The 24,723-nt window shown below is 35.2% G+C and overlaps 1 protein-coding gene across 3 annotated transcripts in view; it reads left to right on the top strand.

Annotated features, from left to right (window-relative positions):
- Positions 1–24,723, top strand: part of GRID2 (glutamate ionotropic receptor delta type subunit 2) — a 1,729,520-nt gene that overhangs the window by 1,028,930 nt on the left and 675,867 nt on the right. For all 3 annotated transcript variants that reach the window (XM_088836035.1, XM_088836036.1, XM_055434840.2), the window contains 2 exons: positions 14,500–14,553; positions 22,211–22,384. In XM_088836035.1, the coding sequence (XP_088692161.1) occupies positions 14,500–14,553; positions 22,211–22,384 (228 nt within the window). The remainder of the gene's footprint in view (positions 1–14,499; positions 14,554–22,210; positions 22,385–24,723) is intronic.

Genomic DNA, 24,723 nt, shown 5'->3' with positions numbered 1-24,723 from the left:
CTGAAGAGAGGGGTGACAGAAGACTTTATCTAATTTCTCCCATCGCCATTGGTTGAAGGTTGACCTGAAGTGATGCCAACATATCTCCACATCTAGGTTATGATTGTGTGTAGCCAAATAAGCTGGAGAAGTTCCTCAAGTAGAGAAGATAAGACACAAACTCTTGAGATGGGTCTTGACAGTATGCTGGAAATTGTCTTTGCCTACAGTTACAGGCATCTCACATAGGCTGAGGGCCAATGGGCCAAAGAAAGCTCTAATGTGGTAATTCTCACCCAGTTCACAAGAATCATTTAATATCTATTACAAGACAATTCAGGCTAGTGGCTAGGAATGTAAAACTAGATAAAACATCATTCTGCCTCAAGAAGATTTTAATTGTAGTAGAAGAGTAGACAAATAAAAAGAGAAAATTAGATATGCTCAGTGACAGTGATAAATTTCTCCATGTATAAGAAGAATTTGTAGGGGGGACGGTGTAGTGGTCATGGAAGACTTCTTAGAGGTGATGATGATAATCATGGTGGAGGGAAGTGCTGAAAGACACTTAGAAAAAGCTTTGGGGATGTGTTTATGGACAGAAACCAGAATGATTGAGATGTAAATGGGAGGTGTAAAAAAAAAAAGAGAGAGGAAACAATCCTAGGCCATATTTAAGAAGACTGTCTGTGCAAGTTGGTTGAAAATTCATCTGTTAGATGGAAGGAAGTCTGGCATCCCACAGGTGATAAAAGGAAAGATACGGAAAGCACAAGAATGTGTGGGTAACTGATGTTGCAAATTCCCTAAGGAGGAAAGACAAATGGACCCAAAGTTCTATTGGATTGATTAGGCCCTTTTTAGGAGGAGGAACGGAGAAGGCAATGGCAAGCCACTCCAGTACTCTTGCCTGGAGAGTCCCATGGATGGAGGAGCCTGGTAGGCTGCAGGCCGTGGGGTCGCTAAGGGTTGGACACGACTGAGCGACTTCACTTTCCCTTTTCACTTTCACACATTGGAGAAGGAAATGGCAACCCACTCCAGTGTTCTTGCCTGGAGAATCCCAGGGATGGGGGAGTCTGGTGGGTTTCCGTCTTTGGGGTCACACAGAGTCGGACACGACTGAAGTGACTTAGCAGCAGCAGCAGCAGGAGGAGGAATGCCTATTTTACTGTGAAGAGAGGGGAGAAATGAAGTTAAGAGGATGTGCATTCATTTGTAAAATAGAGAAAATAATAGTAACTAACTTCTAAGGACTGTGAGGAGACCTAACTGATGAAAGACACTAAAATCATTGTCCTTGCTTCTCATGGGTAATATAAACCCCAAAATGTTAGCTGCTGCTGCTTAATAGTCTCAGTAGTTTCCAACTCTGTGCGGCCCTATGGACTGTAACCTGCCAGGCTCCTCTGTCCATGGAATTCTTCAGGCAAGCCATTCCCTTCTCCAGGGAATTTTGTCAACCCACGGATTGAACCCAAGTCTCCTACATTGCAGACGGATTCTTTACCCTTGAGCCACCTGGGAAGCCCCAAAATGTCAGCTAGTATTATTCAAATAAGAACTCTGCTTGCTTTGTTTTGGATTTTAGAGATGCAGAAATGCAAGGGCTTGAAACCATGTCTATGCATTGATCTTTATTCATTATTGCTTTGAATAGGAAATAGTTGTGAAGTTGTTAGGAAATGGGCTGGGGGAATTGGTTGAAGGTTGAATGTGACTGCCATGGGAAATGGGGAAGGCAGAACTAACAATACAGATACACAGAAGAATTGCTAGTTGGAATCTAGTGTCCAGTAAAGGTTGGGAGTCATGTTTTTGCAGTGACATTAAGCCAAACAGTTGGGTAATTCATTTCTAGGAACGGTAGAGCAATGTGTTCTAAGGCATGTAAACAGCATTCAGGGTAGAACTAGTTATTTAACAGAAATTATGCAGTATAAACAGTGACAAATATGCATATGTATAAACAGTTTACAAAAAATACTTGAAAAAATTTCTCAAGACTTTTAATGAAAATTTTACAATGTATAAGATGATTTTGAATATTCTTATATCTGTGATCATAGCCCACATTTCTTTGTCAGACTCTGTAATTCTCTTCTACAAATGACATTTTGTTTGAGCAGTTAGCAGTTGGTGCCTCAGTTTCAACTGACATGTTGTTACTAAACACAGTTCTAACACCATAAGGTGATTTGTCAGTGGTAAGAAAAAAATGGCTTATATTTCACTATAGTGAAATAGCACAGAAGGAAGAGTCAATTGCTTGGAATTCTGGAAATGTCCATGCTGTCAAGTCCAATACCGTTGAAAACATTTTTTTACACTAGGATAAAAGGTATACTTTTAACTGTAAAAACTATGAAAAAACTTAGAAACATCAGAAAGCTTGAAGGCATTGTTTTGATTCTGTAAAAAGTTCAAGGATCATATCATTCAATGAGCTTGAATATCTTGAATGTGAATAACACAGTCACTTTAGGAATATGGCCATGGAAATTTACATTTTTCATTTCTTTCTTTTTTCTTATGGATACTTTGTGTATCAAAATGCATAAGACCTTTTCAAATATTTTTTCTCCGTAAAGTCTTTTGATTCTAGAATCATCAGCATTTTATACCATTATACTATTTTAGAAAGCAGTTCAGTTCAGTTCAGTCACTCAGTTGTGTCCAACTCTTTGCAACCCCATGGACTGCAGCATGCCAGCTTCCCTGTCCGTCACCAACTCCCAGACTTGCTCAAACTCATGTTCGTAGAGTTAGTGATGCCATCCAACCATTTCATCCTCTGTTGTCCCCTTCTCCTCCTGCCCTCAATCCTTCCTAGCATCAGGGTCTTTTCTAATGAGTCAGTTCTTCACATCAGGTGGTCAAAATATTGGAGTTGCAGCTTCAGCATCAGTCCTTTCAATGAATATTCAGGACTGAATTCCTTTAGGATAGACTGGTTGGGTCTCCTTGCAGTCCAAGGGACTCTCAAGAGTCTTCTCCAACACCACAGTTCAAAAACATCAATACTTCAGCACTCAGCTTTCTTTATGGTCCAACTCTCACATCCATACATGACCACTGGAAAAACCATAGCTGTAACTAGATGGACCTTTGTCGGCAAAGTAATGTTTCTGCTTTTTAATATGCTGTCTAGATTGGTCGTAGCTTTTCTTCCAAGGAGCAAGCATCTTTTAATTTCATGACGGTGAGAGACTTTATTTTGGGGGGCTCCAAAATCACTGCAGATGGTGACTGAAGCCATGAAATTAGAAATCAGAGTCCCTGTGAAATACTGAAAGAGCCCAGAGATAGCAGAAATACCAAACTAGGAATGTCTTTTAAGAAGTAACAGTCGGCTTCCATAGTGGCTTTCGTCAATGATGTGCTACTGAAAACCCACAGTATGACCAAGTTATGCAAGAACAATAAAAAGCTGATTAACTAACTGCAGAAACTAGACTCTAACGCCTTATTGCAACAATACCCAAGAATCGTTGTCCATTTTCTCCTCTAGAAGCTTTTGTCACTTTGGCCTGTGATGTAAAACAATCAGACTGTGTACACACACATACACAGACACACACACACACACACACAGGTATATCCCTGGAGTAGGAAATGGCAACCCACTCCAATATTCTTTCCTGGAAAAAACCATGGGCAGAGGAGCCTGGCGGGCTACAGTCCATGGGGTCACAAAGAGCAGACACAACTGAGTACATGCACAAATACACACACACACACACACATTATCAGTTAGCAAGTATAGCAAGTTACTCACATTCTGAAGAGAATATGGAATATGGGAAGTAAGACACACTAAAAGAAAAGCTAATTTTCATATACCACTTTAAGACAATTCACCATTGTAGAGTCGTGGATGAAATCATCTGCATTTCTCAAGTTCTACTATGGACCATTCTCTCTTTCTCAAAAGTGATTAGTAGATTCAATAATAAGTTCAACAGAGTTCAAATCTATAAAACTCCAGTGTATACCATATAGTATTATGAAATATTCTGTTTAATGTAACTTTGAAGAAAGCATTGTTTCTGAAACCTGGGGAAAGAGGGCTATGAAAATATTACATCAAAAGGACATTTACTAGTTATTGACTCTGGCTTTCACCCCTGGCTTTATGATTTGGTTGATTTACTTCAATTTCTTCATACGTAAGGTGGAGATAATTGTAATGCTCACATCATAAGGATATTGTGAGCATTGAATAAATTATAAAATCACTAAGTGCCTGGCAAATAGTAAGCACTCAAGTGTTAGCTTTTATTATTATTATTATTGATATGCTATAAATGGCATTCAATAAACATTATACCAACCTATTTAATCCTTACTATACGCCTGTAAAAATACTGTATTTCAGATAATCAGGAAACTGTGACTCAGGATAAGTAACATATCTGACTGTCAATAAAAAGACCAAGCATTTCAACTCGTATCTAACTATTCAAATTTTGTGTTCTTTTTCTAATACCACATAGTCTCCAAATTCTGAGGTATTTGACTTTTGACATTTGAAATATGGTATTCCTATACCTCACTACCACAAAAATAGTAAAGGTCTCTGCAGTAGATAAAATATGAACTGAGTCAGTTTCTGATTATTTAATTTTCTGAAACTCAATTTTCATCCGATGACTTCCTTTCATTACAAGTTTATCAAATGGTTTAGTCCTAGGTGAAATAGGGATCCACAGATGTATATACATGAGTTAGGACTATATAATGTTCTTTTATTCACAAACAGCATGTAGTGAAAATCTGGCTTGTGCCTGGCAAAAAGTTTTATTGAAACATTATGATCTCTCAGTGATTATTCTAAAGGTACAGACCAGTGATGAAAATGAAATTCTGTCTTTTTTGAAGCTTATATTTTGATGCACAGAAAGAGACAGTAAATAAGTGTGTGTGTGTGTGTGTGTGTGTCATGTGGGGGATAGTGCATGGGGGGTTATCATAGAAGGCATGCCTGCTGGACTGACATTAAGACAGAAAGCTAGATGAAGGGAAGGAGGGACCAAGTGCATGTCTTGAGTGAAAGAACAATCCAGGAGGTCAAGCAAGGGCAAAGATTGACTACACTGAGGACCAGCAAGAAAGCCAGCTGAGCTGAAGCACAGGGAGTAAGGTGCCCTCACAGCCAGTTACAGAGCTACACACTGCTTAATTAAGGCTGGAGGAAAGGTACAGTGTTAGAGAGCGCAAGAGGGGAACAATAGTGCCCAAGGTTAGGGAGGTAGGAGTGGGAAAGGATTTGACATTTGTTTCAGTCTTTGAATTTTTGAGAAATGCTTTGTCAGGGAGAGAGGATAGAGAAGAGATCAAAAGGAATAGAGCAAAGGCATGAAAGTTCACAGTTGAGAAGGGCCTGTATGTTGCCTTTTGATGTGATCAGTAGATTTCTCTAAGATTTTTTTATTTGCTTCAAGATACCAAGAAAGCCTTACTTCATAAAACCCAGGAATTAAGTGCAAATGTATGCCCAAATCATCATTTTAAGCTTCTGATCAAAATCCAAGTAAAAACTTATATTTATTTTTTTATCCAGTTATACTGAAGAATTAATATACTCTGCCAAGGGTCATTTAACTTTTAAAAATAAATAAAATAAATATTTTTAATGTAATTCATTTCTTGTGCTAAAAGTTAACATATTAGAATATGATTTTAAAAAAAGGGACAAGGCAAAGGGTGAGTGATCTTTCAGGAAACATTGCTTTTCCTAGTTGTTTTGGAATGATGTATGTTTCATCACTATGGCTGACATCTAAAAAAAAACACCAATGCAAGCCCAAACAAAAACAGTAGCTTGGTGGTCCCCTTCACTAGAAATACTTGTCAAATATTTATTTATCTTCTCATCAGGCAAGGTATTAAAATCATGAATTCACTTTTAATCACCACTCAGTAATATAGGACACAGGAAAGTGGTCAGTGCCATATGAGAAACAGAGATTCCCTAGTTTCTTTCTTTAGAACCCATCTTTCCACATTAAGAATCATAGCAGGTAGCATAATGTTGGCCAAATCTCAGCGGTGGCATATTTCCATCTCCCAGGGGATGTGGGAAGACCCAACTGCACAGCAGTAACAATAATTCTAGCATATCCATTTATGAAATAACTTTGGCAGTAATGACAAGAGGATTTGGATGAAAGTGTATTTGTGGTCTTCCAGCTGGAAGATCAGAGCAGAGATTCTAAAGCAAAAAGCACAGAGTGGGATGGCAGATAGTGGCTGCTTGGATAAGAACACAAGAGAGTTGGGGATCCATGCTGAGCTCCAGCGGAAATGCAAACAAGGCAGTCTTTTCAGAATATTCTCTTGCTGCCCACTATCAGTGCAAGAGATTACTAATGCCATCTGCTGGACATACTTGGGATTTAAAAATGGAATCCAGGGAAATGATACCCCAGTGTCTTTTTACATGGTGGCTTCAGTTCTGATTTCTGTATTGACCATCTGGTGATGTCCATGTGTAGAGTCTTCTCTTGTGTTGTTGGAAGAGGGTGTTTGCTATGACCAGTGCATTCTCTTGGCAAAACTCTGTTAGCCTTTGACCTGCTTCAGTCTGTACTCCAAGGCCAAATTTGCCTGTGACTCCAGGTATTTCTTGACTTCCTACTTTTGCATTCTAGGCCCCTATAGAGAAAAGGACATCTTTTTTGGGCGTTAGTTCTAAAAGGTCTTGTAGGTCTTCATAGAACCATTCAACTTCAGCTTCTTCAGCATTATTGGTTGGCGCATAGACTTGGATTACTGTGATACTGAATGGTTTTCCTTGGAAACGAACAGAGATCATTCTGTCATTTTGAGATTGCACCCAAGAATTGCATTTTTTTTTCTGCTCACTATAATGGCTACTCCATTTCTTCTAAGGGATTCTTGCCCACAGTAGTTGATATAATGGTCATCTGAGTTAAATTCACCCATTCCAGTCCATTTTAGTTTGCTGATTCCTAAAATGTTGATGTTCACACTTGCCATCTCCTGTTTGACCACTTCCAATTTGCTTTAATTGAAGGACCTAACATTCCAGGTTAATATGCAATATTGCTCTTTACACCAATGGACTTTACTTCCATCACCAGTCACATTCACAACTGGGTGGAGTTTTTGCTTTGGCTCTGTCCCTTCATTCTTTCTGGAGTTATTTCTCCACTGATCTCCAGTAGCATACCAGACACCTAACCACATGAACTCCCCACTTGAACTCTACATATGAACATCACCAGATAGTCAATACTGAAATCAAATTGATTATATTCTTTGCAGCCAAAGATGGAAAAACTCTATACAGTCAGCAAAAACAAGACTAGAAGCTGACTGTGGCTCAGATCATGAACTCCTTATTGCCAAATTCAGACTTAAATTGAAGAAAGTAGGGAAAACCACTAGATAATTCAGGTATGACCTAAATCAAATCCCTTACGATTATACGTGGAAGTGAGAAATAGATTCAAGGGATTAGAAGTGATAGACAGAATGCCTGAACAACTATGGACAGAAGTTCATGTCATTGTACAGAAGACAGTGGTCAAGACATTGCTCAAGAAAAAGAAATGCAAAAAAGGCAAAATGGTTGACTGAGGAGACCTTACAAACAGCTATGAAATGAAGAGAAGCAAAAGGCAAAGAAGGAAAGGAAAGATATACCCATTTGAATGCAGAGTTCCAAAGGATAGCAAGGAGAGAGAAGAAAGCCTTCCTCAGTGATCAATGCAAGAAATAGAGGAAAACAATAGAATGGGAAAGACTAGAGATCTCTTCAAGAAAATTAGAGATACCAAGGGAATATTTCATGCAAAGATGGGCACAATAAAGGACAGAAATGGTGTGGACCTAACAGAAGCAGAATATTAACAAGAAGTGGCAAGAATACACAGAAGAACTATACAAAAAAGATCTTCGTGACCCAGATAATCATGATGGTGTGATCACTTCCCTAGAGCCAGACATCCTGGAAGGCGAAGTCAACTGGACCTTAGGAAGCATCACTATGAACAAAGCTAGTAGAGTTGATGAAATTCCAGTTGACTATTTCAAATCCTGAAAGATGATGCTGTGAAAGTGCTGCACTCACTATGCCAGCAAACGTGGAAAACTCAGCAGTGGCCACAGAACACGAAAAGATCAGTTTTCATTTCAATCCCAAAGAAAGGCAATGCCAAAGAATGCTCAAACTACCACACAATTGTACTCTTCTCATATGCTAGCAAAGGAATGCTCAAAATTCTCCCGCCAGTCTTCCACAGTATGTGAACCTCTGGTTTAAGAAAAGGCAGAGGAACCAGAGATCAAATTACCAACATCAGCTGGATCATTGAAAAAGCAAGAGAGTTCCAGAAAAACATCTACTTCTGCTTTATTGACCATGCCAAAAGCTTTGACTGTGTGGATCACCACAAACTGGAAAATTCTTCAAGAGATGGGAATACCAGACCACCTGATCTGCCTCATGAGAAATCTGTATGTAGGTCAAGAAGCAACAGTTAGAAATGGACACGGAACAACAGACTGGTTCCCTGAGAAAGGAGTACGTCCAGGCTATATATTGTCACCCTGCTTATTTAACTTATATTCAGAGTACATCATGAGAAATGCTGGACTGGATGAAGCACAAGCTACAATCAAGATTGCCAGGAGAAATATCAATAACCTCAGATATGCTAAGAAAACTAAGTTTTCTTAGAAAGCCTTAGAAAAACAAAGAAAAAATTTAGAAAAACCTTAGAAAACCTTAGAAATACTAAGAAAATATTTGAAAAACTAATTTTAGAAAACTTAACCTCAGATAACTAAGATCATGGCAATTTGATCTCTGGTTCCTCTGCCTTTTCTAAATCCAGTGGTTTGCATACTGTTGAAGACTGACCTGGAGAATTTTGAGCATTGCTTTGCTAGCGTTAGAGACAGGTGTCATAAGGATGACACCACCCTTATGGCAGAAAGCGGAGAACTAAAGAGTTGCCTGATGAAAGTGAAAGAGGAGAGTGAAATAGTAGGCTTAGGAAATGGTAACCCACTCCAGTATTCTTGCCTGGAGAATCCCATGGACGGAGAAGCCTGGTAGGCTACAGTCCACGGGGTCGCAAAGAGTCGGACACGACTGAGCGACTAAACGGAACGGAAGGGAACTCAACATTCAGAAAACTAAGATCATGGCATCTGGTCCCATCACTTCATGGCAAATAGATGGGGAAACAGTGGAAATTTATTTTGAGGGGTTCCAAAATCACTGCAGATTGTGACTGCAGCCAGGAAATTAAAAGCCGCCTGCTCCTTGGAAAAATAGTTATGACCAACCTAGACGGCGTATTTAAAAGAAGAGACATTATTTGACAATAAAGGTCCATCTAGAGAAAGCTACATTTTTTTTCCAATAGTCATGTATGGAAGTGAGAGTTGGACTGGAAAGAAAGCTGAGCGCCAAAGAATTGATGCTTTGTACTATGGTGTTGGAGAAGACTCTTGAGAGTCCCTTGGACTGAAAGGAGATCCAACTAGTCCATCCTAAAGGAAATCAGTCCTGAATATTCATGGAAAGGCTGATGCTGAAGCTGAAACTCCAGTACTTTGGCCACCTGATGTGAAGAACTGACTCATTTGAAAAGACCCTGATGCTGGGAAAGATTGAATGTGGGAGAAGGGGCTGACTGAAGATGAGGTGGTTGGATGGCATCGCTGACTCAGTGGACATGAGTTTGAGTAAAGTCCGGGAGTTGGTAATGGACAGGGAATCCTGGTGTGCTGAAGTCCATGGGGTCGCAAAGAGTTTTACATGACTGAGGGACTGAACTGAACTGAAGTCACTTCTTCTAGTTAGAAGAAGCCCAAATAAGCTAAAAGCAAAAACAGAGTAAAGTCATGTGCATGTTTAGTGTACCTGAAGTCTGGAGTTTTGTATTATGACTCTGTATTTCAGAAAATTATAGTATTTAATAGTATTGTGTTTTATAGCAGAGCTCTATTGTATTAATAGTACAATTGACCCATATATGACACTCAGGCAACTGGATATTGAGTTTGTACTGTAAATCCATGAATTCCTTGCTAATAATCTATTATGTACTATAAATTTTATACTTGATACATACCTTTCTATATTTTATTGAAAAAGAAATAGTGATTTGATTTGGCTTTATCTTATTTTCACTAGAATTGGATAAAAAATTAAAAGCTTTAATAAAAAATGAAAAGAAGAACAAGTATTACTATTTTGTTAGAACTATTACATATGCATTTGGGTTTTACATAAAGTGTGTTGATTCAACTTTTTGTATAAGATTTTGTTTTGTGAAAAAAAATGTCCTTTATTCGTTGGAAAACTCTCTCTAGGATTATTATAAGGTCATGCTTTTGAAATTATGAATTTTCTCGTGGTGCTTCAGTACAATTTTAGAACTCTTAAATATCTGTGACTGAATTAGTATAGGTTCCAGTCTACATCTCCCCAAAAGTACTAATCCCATGAGATTTGTAATGGGGAAGAATGGTTTCCATGATCAACATCTTTTGGAGTATGCTGAATTCCAAGTGCCTTGGAGATCTGTAAAGCGCATTTATTAAACTGTGCGGTGTTGGTGTTCACTGCGAGTTTAGTGCATGAATTATTGCATTCAACCTTCATCATGACTCTCTCTGTGGCAGTTTAGTTGCGGGTACTGTCATTATCCCTAATGACAAAGAAGGAAACTGAGGCCACAGAACTGGTCATATGTTCAAAGTCACACTGTAAGATAATGGAAAAGACTCTCTGACTTCAGAGCTCATGCTCTTAAGTCTGAAGCCATGTGCTCAAAATAAGAATGTATGGAACAATATTACACATTAACGTGACTTTTATGTTAGTTATATCTCAATATTGATACTAACCTGTTAAAAGTTTTGAGGATTGATGCAGTAATGCATCTCTTTAACTTGGCTTAACTCAACATTTCTAAATCGGGTTTGGCTACAGAAGGCTTACAAATTTCAGTGAAAATAGTGTCCTACAGAATACAGTTCGAGAAATGCAGATATAAGCTATAGTATCGCAGTAGATGAGGAGCCAGGATGGGAGTAACTTTTCAGTATTTCTCTGGCCACTTGCTCCAAATAACTGCGAGTGCCTTTCCTGAGGCAGACTATCACTCAAGGATTCCACTTGACAATTTGGAATGGGCAGTAGTAGCAAGCAAACACCTGATATGTTTGCTGCTGCAGATGCGCAGAGCACGGGAACCCTTAGCACACATGTGGATTATGTAGTATATCCTGCAAAGGGAGTGAGCTTAATTTAGTTAAGCTACAAGGTTGAGTGAAAAACAGCATGCTGCTGTTATTGTTGAGTCAATTAAATTGTCCTCTGTGCTCATAGGAATTGTTCCACATTTATTACCAGTGAGATATACGCTCCGGCAGTTTCTTTGCTTCGGATTGTCTTATATTTAGCACATCTAAAGATCTGAGAACGGATGATGGAAGACATGGTGATAAATTGTCAGGCTTTTCCAAAGATTCAGAAGTTCTAAAGTTCCTGCCAGTGACAGATGGTCTGTCCTTACTCATCGCTCGTCTTCCTGACAGGACTTGATTTTTTTCCCCCTTTTTTGTTCAATTTTCTTAAAGTAAGCTAAGCTGCTTGGGAAGTAGGGTAGTCTCATTTGTCATAACTGTGTTACTCTATGTTGATGTGGAAGCAACGCTATATGAATATGAACCTGGCTCCATGTTATTAATGTATACATGTGTATAGAAGTGAGAAGCATGGGACACGAGGGGAGAGAAACAGATAACCAAGGAAAACCCCTACTTCCTTTATTCCTGTTATATTGTAACCAAACCTACTAGTTAAACCATTGGTTAATCTTTTCTTACTGCCATTGTCTTTCATAGCCCAAGCATCACATGATCTTTTGGGCAGTGCTTATTATTATATGGTAATACAGTATACATTAGTTTTAGGACATTTATTATTTCATAACAATCAACAAAAATTGAAATTGGGGATTAAATAGTATAGTTAGGTTGTACTAACTTGCCGGACATTTATACAAGTCCACAGAATGAACCCAAACAACTGTAACAGTGATGGAATTAGGTATAAAATAGGTTCCCACTAGAAAAATAAAAGGAAATAAATATTTCAATCAAATTGCTTAATCCTTTTCATTGGCTTCAAATATGTTTACTGCTGAAATAGGAAATGTACTGCTTAAGGAAGATAAGAAAAAGCAACAATTTCTTTGTTCTGAGTTCTGCTATGTTGTTTAGTTGCTCAGCCGTGTCTGACTCTTTTGCGACCTCATGATCCTGTAGCTGGCCAGGTTCCTCTGTCTATGGGATTTTCCAGGCAAGAATATAATGCAGCCAGTTGCCATTTACTATTCCAGGGGAATCTTCCTGGCCCAGGGATCAAACCTGTGTCTCCTGCAAGTCTCCTGCATTACAGACAGACTCTTTACCACTAAGCCACTGGGAAAGCCCCTAGTATAAGTGTAAATATATATGAAAACGTAAAATATTCTAGAATGTCTTACATATCTTCTTAATCCATTGTCCAGATGTATTACTAATTCAGCCCTTCAAGCTGGTAATTCTGTTAGTTCAATACATTACTTAGGCTAAAATATATCAAATGGAAAGTGATTAATATGAATAAAAAGTTTAATTATCAGATAGATGTATTGATTTAGTATTTATAATAGTTGTTTGATATTTGTTATCTACAAAAATAACTGAGAATATCTTTTTATGTAAACATGTATTTCCTAAGAGTGTTCACCTTAGCTCCATTTGATTGGGAAAAACATAAACAATATTATTATCACTCCTTTTTACCTTTTCTTTTAACTCTACTGTAAAATTTATTTCTCTGGTTACACACTAGTATAGATATAATAGTAGGTCATATATAGATATCAACATAATATATAAATATACACTTAATATAAATAGATGTGTAGCTTTTATATTACTTTTTTTGCATAACACTTTTTATTGCTAATAAATTACTGATGATAGTTTATCTAAGATCATTAAAGTAAAATAATTATTAAATTAGAAACAATGGATGCCATTATTGGTATAAAATGACTTTTTAAACTAAAATTGAAAACTGCCATTGGTCATACTTTCTACATTGTTTCACCTAAATATGAACATGTATGTATTTCAAAAGCAATAATAATAGTATAGCTTAAAAATAGATCACATATCCTCACTTCTATGATAAGCTATTATCAAGGCACCTTAGTAAGGTCATAGGAATCTATGTGATGATATATATGGAAATAGTGTAAAATTTATACCAAAATTTAAAAAATATTCTCCAAATAATTATATAATTGAGAAAGTATTGACTCACATAAATGTAATTCAAGTTTTGTTTCTCATGATTCAATGGATCTTTCAGTAAGCATTTCTCAGTGGGACAAAGACTAACCCCCAAAAGTAATTTATGCATTGTTTATGTGTTAGTCACTCAGTTGTGTCCAGCTCCCTGCGACCCCATGGAGTATAGCCCACCAGCTTCTCTGTCCATGGGATTCTCCAGGCAAGAATACTGGAGTGGATTGCCATTTTCCTCTCCAAAAGTAATTCATACTTTATAACAATTCCTTGCAAGTTATTAGAAAGCATCTTCACTTAAAACCTGATCTTTTGGTGTTTCTGCTGAAAATAGCACAGCAATCTCTTATAAAACAATCTAACCTAACTTTTATCTATATGTTCTATGGCATGAATCATAAGAACAATTCTTAGGATGTTCATGATACAGTTGAATAGAATAGAAACGCTCTGCAATAGGGTTACTTTTTTGGCCTAAGCCAAGGCTAATTTAAAATCAATTTATTTAAAGCTATTCAGTCAAGATTGCTACCTATACATAGTTTGCTTTTTCTTTTATGTAAGTTTTATTTCTGCTCATATTATTAGCAAAACTACTGAAATTAGCCAACTATAACTTGTGCTAATATAATGTCCATCACTTTTAGTCTTTTCATTCAGGTAATTTTACAATTGGATCTCCTCGATACACATACTCAAAAGTTTTCAGAACATGGACATTTTACTTTGTCAAGACAATGACAAAACATATACACAGGGAAGTAACAGATAAGAATGTTAGGTTAGAGCCAGATTATGGACGGATATGTACTTAGATATTTATTAGGTAGATGATACAAGGTCACCAAAGCTTTATTTGGACTAGGAAATTCAATGCAAATTCTACTCAGTTAAATCATGAAAACAGTATTATTTGTATTATTTTTTTATTTGAAGCCTTTGTATTTCTAGACTTTTAATTAACTTTATTTTCAAACTTAGAGAGTCTACACCACACTTACAAGATGAACACAAATGCTTCTACCTTGTTTTACTGTAACGGGGTTTTCAGTTGACTAAAAAGGACCTTTCCAATATGTGATATATTTTTGTCACTTGTCAAGTATATCTTTTTAGTTTGGTTTGTTTTTCACAATTAATGCTGACTGATAGCTGGTTTGTTTTCTGTTCCAGGTTGTGGAGACTAATTTGGTTGCTTTTGACTGTCACTGGATCATTATAAATGAGGTAAATCTAACTAAACCTTACTGTCAACTCTGAGTCCTGTTTTCATATGTATAGTCACAGCTACAGCATTGAATTTCTAACAGGAAACAGAACACAGAGTTAACTTTCAGCTCACTGAAGGGATGCTGTTAAATAAAATAGAATAAGGAGTTTTTGCAAATTATAAAGGGCTTTGTATGAATAAAATAAATACAGAACGTCTTCCCCACTGAGTATCTTTTAGCTTTTTCCGTTGGCACACACTGCTTACATCAGAGATCATTTTTATAAAAAGTACAATTCTTCTTTGTAAGCAAAGTGAATCCCTCCCAGTGGAGGGCCTGTGTTCCATTTTACTGTTGTTTCTAGAACTTTTATATCCCACCCCCTTACAAGTGGATTAAATAGTTCCTCACATGAATATGAATAAATAAGAGCAGATTGTTTTGCTTTTCATAAAGAAACACAACTGTTTTAAAATCCACCAACTTGTCAAATTTCTTGTGAAAGATTTTTTTTTTTTTGCAAAAACAATGCCTAACATTAAAAATACAGTATTACAACACGAGAGCCCTGTGAAATAAGTTGTTCCATTAGCACCTGCCAGTCAGAGTTAGAAAGGAAAATGAGTAGATCAGTCAGGGACAAATAATGAGATAAAGATCTAGTATTCAGTGTATCTATTACTTATGGAAAAAATAATGTGTTGTTTATCAAATGATACTAATGTTGAATTATAGAATAATAAATTTTATCTCAGGAGCAAAGTAGCATTTTTGGCAAGAATTCTAGTCTTGAATTCAGCAAGATAGGCTCAATCCTGACTTTGAAATTGGTTCATAGCTGTGTTACTATGGATATATAATAAAACATCCTGTGCCTCAGGGGTTATTTGTTAGTTTGTACTGTAGGTATAACAAAATTTACTTTACCAGTTCTTAATGAAAATTAAGTGAAATATTATTGAATGCTGTTAACATGGTGCCTGACAAATGACACTCAGTAAATGGTACTGCAATAATGATCAGAGTATATTAAAAGTTCACAGATCACTTACTCACATATTATTTTGTTGAATGATAAATAGTGTTATGAAGTATTGAGCCCCTCCCCCCTTGCCTTTCCTTGTACAGAGAAATAAAAATGATTCTTAGTTTCGAGTTGTTTCTCCTGCAACACCCTTCATTGATGAATTTTAGCTCTCTTGATGGTTCTTTTTTGTTCAGTTTAAAGGCACTGGAAACATTTTACAAACCTGTTTATGGCCTGCCAGAGTTTGAGTCTACATGATTTGTCAGTGTATTTCTTATGTCAGATTAATATTTGTTCTTCAGAGATACCCACAGATAACGTGTGTATGTCAAATCTGCTTTTCAATGAAGTTTTTAAGTCAATCTAGAATGACTAAACATCAGGATGGATTAAGGGAAAGGGAGACAACGAACCAACCACATAGAATACCTTTTCTAGGTATTTTCATCTCTTTTTTTCCGAAAGAATCTAAGTTTCAAATAAATCAAATGGTTTGTCAAATATTACACAACTATTAAGTGGTAATAATGGGATTTAAAACTTAGTTTTTTCCAGTCTAAAGTTTTGGTTGTTGTTGTGTTTTATTTGATAATTTTCCTTATAGATTATATTTTTGAAATTTATGCTTCTAAATTTCAATCTTATAGGAGCCAGTAAGTTTTCTGTTAACTTTTTGTCTTTATTTTAATATTTTCTGGATTAGTATTTTTTGAAACAGAGAACCCTCCTAATTTCTTGTTTTTGTTTCACACCCACCTTCTGATGGGGAACAGGCCACACAGCTTTTTTGATATGAAACAAATTGGAGCTGTTTTACCTGTCTGTGTCAATATCGATGACTAGGGGGGAAAAGTGATTTCTTGCCTCTTTAGAGACATGGATTAATCAAACAAATTAACACTTAAAATTGATAAATGGAAATGCCCATTCTTTTCTATTCTTTGGTAAGATTTCAGAAAGGACCCCTGAATTAACGTTTTTCCCATATTCAACTTAACTTCTAATGTTATCCTTGCATCTTGAAAATGTGGACCCAGGTAGAGAAAGCTTCCCATGACACCAATAACCATCTGTCTACTGCTTGCTTGTCAATTTGTGCTATGGAAGAAATTGCTTTTTCATATTATAAAGAGTAAGTTTGAGTAGTATGTGTTTCATTAATGGAAAGAGCAATAGCTTATATTTTACTATATCTTTCTTAAAGATTGTAACTCATTCTGTTAAACTTCTCATTAAGTTTTATTGCATAAGATATTAGGGCAGATGATGTCTTTCAACAATTGTTTCATAATTTGAGTCCCTATTTTAAAAAAAAATCCACACAAAAAACAATCTGACTAATAACTCAATAAATATTAGAAGTATAGAACATGGTTTAGAAAACCTCGGTTATTTTCTCAACATGTTAGTTTCCCACTGTAAATTGTTATAACCATAGCTTCACTTTTACCATTACTGAAACCCTTATCTCCTTTTTACTCACAGTCCTCCTACTAGTTCTTGAGCAGAGATGTAATTTTATGCAGAGCAGGTCAATGCCACTTGCTGCTGCTGCTGCTGCTAAGTCACTTCAGTCGTGTCCGACTCTGTGCGACCCCATAGACGGCAGCCCACCAGGCTCCGCCATCCCTGGGATTCTCCAGGCAAGAACACTGGAGTGGGCTGCCATGTCCTCCTCCAACTTAGTCTTTGAAAAATCTCATGGTCACAGCCCACACTGTTTACATTGGTTATTATATTTTTTCCCTAAACTAGGTTAAAAAAATCAGAGATCAAGCATATTTTCTGTACTTTCATCCCTAAGAAATACCATCCATATATGTATCTGTGCTCAGCCCTCTTAATTCTACATGATTCCATCCAGCAACCTCATTCTCTCTGAAATATGCCTCAGGAAACTTGAGTCTCACTACCTTTATTTTTTTATAGGTCTGTTTATACTGACTGAATCAAAATTTACCTTAATTTCCATAAAATAAGAAACATGAATTCCTCAAGTTTCCTAGGAAAATAATAAACTCTAAAAGGAGCAACAACAACAAAGTCCAGCAACTTGCACATGCCTATTTTGTTTGAACACGGAAATTGTGAATCTGATTAGTTTGGTTTGTGTAGCTACAATTTTGTTGCTAATTTTAAAATGGGTTGCAAGCATTTACTTAATCTTATTGCACCAACAATTTCTCAGAGAGAAACTATAAATCAAAGTTGGCATTGTGCATCATGATACAGATTGATGCTAAAGCTTGAAAACAGTATATTTGTTTCATTTGCATCAACTGTGCTATAATAATGAGAGGCCATGCTAGTTCATAAGGTATAATCAATCATATGCTAGTAGTTGGAAATGGTATTTATCTTTTCCCTGCAATCAGGTGATCCAGCAGAGAACAGCCTTTCCTTACAAGTATTGTCATCCCTTCAGGGTCCTGAAGCAGATGGCCGAGCGCTTTATTTAAGTTTTACAAGTCAGAAATTCAGATAGGAAGATATATGCACATAAATACATATTAGAAGTATAGAACACAGTATAGAAACCTCAGTTCTTTTCTCATTCACATGTTAGTTTCCTACTGTAAATTGTTATAAATGTAACTTCACTTTTACTGTTACTGAAACCCTTAGCTCTTTTTTACCCACAGCCCTCCTTACTAGTCCTTGAGCAGAGATGTAATTTTAGGCAGAGCAAGTCAATATCGCTTAGTGTTTCGATACCATTTAGTATATAAACACACTCACACTGTTTAGAGCAGCAAGAAGCATAATGCTATATGTAGTCCTATTTCCTGATGATATTAAACCTGACCCCTGACCCTTGGTGTCCTGACTTCTTATTTAAATACTAGTTTTTTAGTTTAAGCCATTATTCTCTGCTAGTCACTGCTTAGTTCTGCAGTGAAGAAGTTGTTTTTATTGTTGAGATTTGAATATGTGTAACGAATATTTTTCATTTTTCTAGTTTGGTGATTAACTGAACTGCTTTCTACTAATCTGTCAAGCAGAAAGTTGACATTCTGTTCCTCTTTCCACTCTTACAGTCTGCAGTTGGTTTTGTCCATGTTTCATGGTATTTGTATAATAATTTCACATTACTGTTAAACTTTATGGAAGCATCAAAGGATCTTTTTTGTTAAAGTATGGAGAGCATAAACATACCATCAACACAACAATCAGCATAATCTTTTCAAATTACACTACATATCACACTGTTTAATATCATCACTAAAATCTGCTTCATCTATAATAGATAAAGTTATTAAAGCACCCCAGTGTCTCTACTTAAAGTTTCAGGGATCTATCTTTTGAAGATGGTTTGCTGAAATCTTGCCATTCATTCAGTTTTTTACTTGACAATACATTTAATGAATACCTACTATAAGCCAAGAACTTCATTAGATATAAAGAGATAAAAGAATAGAAAAGGAGGAAGGGATCCTATTCTGAAATAGTTTATATAATATAGATTGGCATCTGATCTAATAGATTTTGAGAGTCTTTCCTTCCCCAGAATTCTATTAACTTAAGCTTAAAGCTGATATCCTACAAGGATTCAGGAGTGATCCAATTCTCCTAAAAGATTTGTTCTGGAAATTGACTGTTTCTGGTGGAGTTATAGCCCTACCTGATATTTTAGCTTTTCCCTTCCTTGGCTTTGACTCCATTCAGAGTTCACCCTATGTTAAACTATTGCAGTAAAGTGAATAAGAATCTTTTCTTGGATATATTGATTTGACTCTTGATAATTTTTGATTATCCATGTAAATAATTTTTGGAGAAAAAAAGGCTGAATGCTTTGCTCTTAAAGAAGAACACGAGAAAAATTAAGTACAATAAAACATATTTGTTTGTTTTCATTGCAATATTAATTCTTATTTCACAAATATTGTCACTAAAATAAATAATTCAAAAAAACAAATAATTTTTTATTTATTTTCTTTAAATTCCATCAAACTCAGGAAATGTCTATATAACTTAGTAGCATATTTAGGTAGTACAGGGGACTCAGTTGAGTGTGTGGTAAACTAGTTCTTCATATGATTATTTTTTAAATCAGTTATTTTAACATTTTTAAAAGTCTGCACATTTCAACAGTGTAGATTCCAATAGATTATTCATCAGCTTCATATTTTAATAAAGCAGTTTACCTAACAATTTCTTTTTCTTTTAAAAATATTTCTTAATAGACTAAGTATTCACTTGGCTTCCACTGTTTACATGACATTGTATTTGCCACTTTTGAAATGCATCCTCTGGAATTCCGAAGTTCTGTAGATATAAAATAGCTACCTAATCAATTTTTCATATCACTATCAAACTATTTTTGAGATCAGGTGTCAAAACTAAAACTGCAAGTGAATTTTTTGAGACAGACTGTCTGTTAGCTTCATTCAGAATGGCAGATTCTTTCCTACCAGAAAATTACTTTCTTTTCCCTTCCTCACATAATAATAGGCAAAATATATTCAATTCAAATTGACATTTTCTCAGATATATATGTCATTTAGACATCTGAGGACTTCAGCTTTTAGAACTTGTAAATGATAACCATCCTTTTTTGTGGATGTAAAAATGGTCCTCTCAAAGACTTTGGCTCCTGATAGATGACTGTACCATTCCTTATAGAATCATTAGGCTATTAAATTCTAGAATAATATATCTTTATTGTTTTAATTCCCATCACACATGAATATTAATCTAAATAATTCCTATAAGGAAAAATGGATTCCTTACATGATAACTTCAGAAAGTGTCTTTTGATGACATCTATAAAATCCCATTATGAATAAAGGGTATGTTGATGAAGAACTTGGAATCTCCCTACTTCTTTATTTGTAAATGAGAATTAACAACATCTGAATCAGAATGTAGTTTTTAGCAGAAAATGAAATAATGTGTTAAGTACTTAGTATTTTTCCCAAAATATAGTAGGATCTTAATAAATGTAAGTTTTTGTTCTAATATACTGATTTGTAGTTCAGCACAGGTGGAGCATGTAGAAATAGTGGTATTTGACAAAATATTGATAAATCTTATATTGCTAAAGAAAAAAGACCACATATATAACACAACTTAATATTATAAGAGAGTGGTAGAATTTTTCACTGCTTTTTAAAAATCGAGATGCCTATCTGCATAATATGAAAAAATGTTAAGCGTATAATAACATTGAATAACAATAAAAATTGATTTTAAATATTTCCTGTTTAAAATTCACTCCTAAAATGAAGTTGATAGACACTGTAGACACTGTTTAATTTTACTTTGTGAGTAGATGGCAGAGAATTAAAAACTGACCTGCTTTTACCAGACAGAAATTTTGGTAGCCAGTGAAATGATACACACTAAAGGAAAAAGACGGCATTTTAAGCTGAGAATTATCATCTTTATTAATTGACTGGAAATCCAGGATATTATACAAGATATGGATGATGGCAGATGTTATTTTATTTTCAGAAAAGTCTTTATTTCATAAAGATCATAAATAAAGGATGGATTTTAAAGCTAACGTTCTATGACAAAGAAAATTTACACTAGTAAATCGTCTTTTTCTCTTTCATTATTCTGTAATAATTCTTTGAAACAAACCTGAGAAATACTCACTGCTTTCCAATATGTATCCTATGTCAAATCTTTTATTTCTGTTGCTGTAAGAATCTGTTGAAAGCAATAATATGTTAATTAAAAGACTTCATCAGTTTAAAAGATTTCAGATGGATACCATGAATTACAAACTACCTAAGTAAAGGCTTCATTAAAACTAAAATTTATTTTGATCACATCTATTCTAATTCCAGTTAGAATAATGTTCAATTAGAACAGATGTATGTTAAAAATATTATTTTATGATTTTATTTTCACATCCATAGTTGAGTCACATCTTAAAGTATAAGTCTAGAGTTGGATGGTGACTGGGAAAAGGAAGAAGAAAATGCTTTTCTTTGAGTTCTCAAAGGCTTATATGAAAACTAGTAGTAATTTGGATAAACATCACGAGTTCATTTTATATTAATCAATAGAATTTTTTATCTTTATGTTAAGAACACAATTATATACTAATATTTCAGCAGTTAATAAGCATTTTATCCATTCCTTATCAAAACAAGTCCATGAGTTAACACCAAAAGTTCTAAGAAATAATTGGGAAAAGTCTTAAAAAATGATGCCTCTCTCTACTGTCTTAAGAACCCCCTTTTCATTGCTAATAACAATATATATTACTCTTACATCACAGCTATCTTCGTTAAAGTACCTTGAAATCCATTAATGAATAATTAAGTGTAATAACAGCTTACTTTGTGACATTTTCCAGTGTTTAGATAACACATAGTTTTCTAAAGTATTCAACATATTATAAACTTATTATAAATATAAAGTATTTAAGTCCATCACTCCATTTGAAATTATTTAGGCATTCATTAATTATATACATAAATGCATATAATTTAAAGCACAGGCAGCAACTACAAATGAGTTGATTATTTTAATGAACATGTGGTGTTGTTTTCACTTGGATGTAGGCTAAGCATTAAGCAAATGTATTACAGTAACAGAATCTCTTAGCATTTCCTGATAACAACTCATTAATAGTTTTGTGTTTCTGTTATGTACTATAACATTTCTAACTCTTCCATTTCTTATCTTATAGGAAATAAATGATGTGGATGTACAGGAACTTGTAAGAAGATCAATTGGAAGGTTAACCATCATTCGACAGACATTTCCAGTTCCCCAGAATATAAGTCAGCGATGTTTCCGTGGCAACCATCGAATATCTTCAACATTGTGTGATCCAAAGGATCCATTTGCTCAAAATATGGAGGTATATTCTAAGTACCCAGATATTTCTTTAAGGATTTTTTTGGGGTCAGTTTTAGAGAGACATTTTCTGGTGGCTTTGCATTCAGAATTCTACATGTTTCCATTTTTGGTCCATCAGTTTCATAAGTCTACTTGGGAAGAGTGCTAAGAATCTGTCTTTGATTGTTCTAAATTTCATTACAACAAAATATCTATTTGATAAAAATATAATCAGTAAGGGTTATTCTCTTTTTAGCAAGTAGATCAATAGCATTTCTCATGGTAGAATTTGTGATTTATACTCCTTAATGCTAAACTCCAAATTATTAAGCTAATAAATTTGTATGCCTTTTCTGACATAACAAGGATATAGAAGCTTATTCCTTTTTAAAGATTAATTTCTGGTCAGAAGGAGTTCACCAGAAAAATATTTAGAAATCCGAAAATGCTATAGTGTTATATAAAGTTATATCCAACTCAGATGGGAGATAGCTGAAACCTTTGCTATTCAGAATACAATAAAGAATTTGAAAGTAAGTGAATACAATCTCTGAGCAGCAAAACGAATAAAAAAAGAAAAAAGAACATCAAGTCCCTGTAGCTTACACATAAGAATGCCCTTTTACTCATCGGATCCTATTTCTTTTTCTTAAGGAAACTCCTATCAGAATTTTTTGTGTTATTTCTCTTTGCACTGGCCATCTCAATATGTCATTTTGAAGGAGGTTTGACAAAGGTAGGCACATCAACAAGAATAGGGCATAGGAAGTCCTGTAACAAGGCAAGAAAGATAAAAAGAGAAATCAAAGAGATATGCTAATTCAAATATCCTATCAGAACAGGACCTTCTCTATAAAATAACTCTATAATACAGTTCCAAGTGTATCACTATAGTATATAGCTAGTTTATTTGTTAATATTTAAATAGTAACCCTAGATACCAAGAAAAATTAAAGTCATGGTCAATTTCATAAGTAGGATAAAGCATAGGATCTATTTTAGAAACCTATTCCTTCAAAATGTTTAATAGAAATAGTATTTTAGTACTTAGAGATGTTCAGTTTGAAAAGGCTGGAAAAATAATTCTAGGAGAACTAGTTCATTCCTAATAATACTAGATAAATAAGGTGAATTGGCAAAACTACTTCCTTGTTTGAAAGATAACAGTTTCCCTATTTTTAGTCAGCTTTGAATATTTTTGATAAATTGACATTTGTCTAACCATTTCATCATACTTATTACCCTTGTAATGCTGCTGCTGCTGCTAAGTCGCTTCAGTTATGTCCGACTCTTTGTGACCCCATAGACAGCCCACTAGGCTCCTCTGTCCATGGGATTCTCCAGGCAAGAATACCGGAGTGGTTTGCCATTTCCTTCTCCACCATTGTAATGAGCAGTGTGTATTTATCCAACAGCTGGCTCTGGAATTATTGCCCACAGAACTTTGCTAGTAGATTTTTAAGATCCTTTAGAATAAGTTCCCTCCAAGCATCATAAATTCTCATTATTTGTCTTTCTTTCTTTTTCCCATCATACCTACCACGGTGCTTTGAACCTTTGTAAAAATTTGGATTTGAAAGTAATTGATAAGAAAACAGAAGTCAAAGTGAGCCACTCAAGCCTAAACAGGGTTTAAGTTTTCTACTTCTAATGACCTACCTTCTGATTTTAATTGGTTCTCAGTATAATTGATGTGGAAATGATAAAATTTTAAATAGAAACATGAAAGAACTTTGATTTAGAAAATCATGAGATATTAAAGGCTGTTTCTGTGGAAAGAAGTAGTAGGAAATGTACAGATTGGGAAAGCAGAAAGGTACTGCACAGTATTTCAAAGCATATTCGCCTAACAGCACAATCCTTCTGATTCAGTTGAGTTCCTTAAAATCAGGAAACAAATATTTTATTTATCTTTGTATTCCCAGACATATCTAATGAATTAAGGATGTACTGGAAGTAACACTCCTCCTGCCCCATACCTTCATCATATACCCCTCAAAGCTATAGATTGAAGAAAGCTAGAAGATTACTTTTCTTTGTGCGTTTATTGTGTATTAATATCCCTATTATATGTAATAGAATTTGATTAAATGCTTAATATGTAAAAGGAGAACTGACAGAAATTTTATATGTGAAAATTTATATAATGAAGTGCCTAAATACTGGGCTCTTGAATTTAAAATGTTCCACTAAAAGCGGAGCATTTGATAAAAAGTCTGGCCTTGGTGTATGCTTTGTCTCACTGAAGTTTAAGAAAATAACAAGAAAAGTACTTTAAAAATTGAGAGTAAGGGGTTCCCTGGGAGAAACAACCCCCTCTCAACTTGGAGTCCACAGTGCAGATAAAAAGGATCACAGGTA

The sequence above is a fragment of the Moschus berezovskii genome, chromosome 5 (assembly GCF_049115385.1).
Source record: "Moschus berezovskii isolate FMDL1 chromosome 5, NW_MosBer_1.0, whole genome shotgun sequence".
Classification (NCBI taxonomy): Eukaryota; Metazoa; Chordata; class Mammalia; order Artiodactyla; family Moschidae; genus Moschus; species Moschus berezovskii.
The sequence above is the reverse complement of the archived record's forward strand: the minus strand, read 5'-3'. Positions and strand labels throughout refer to the sequence as shown.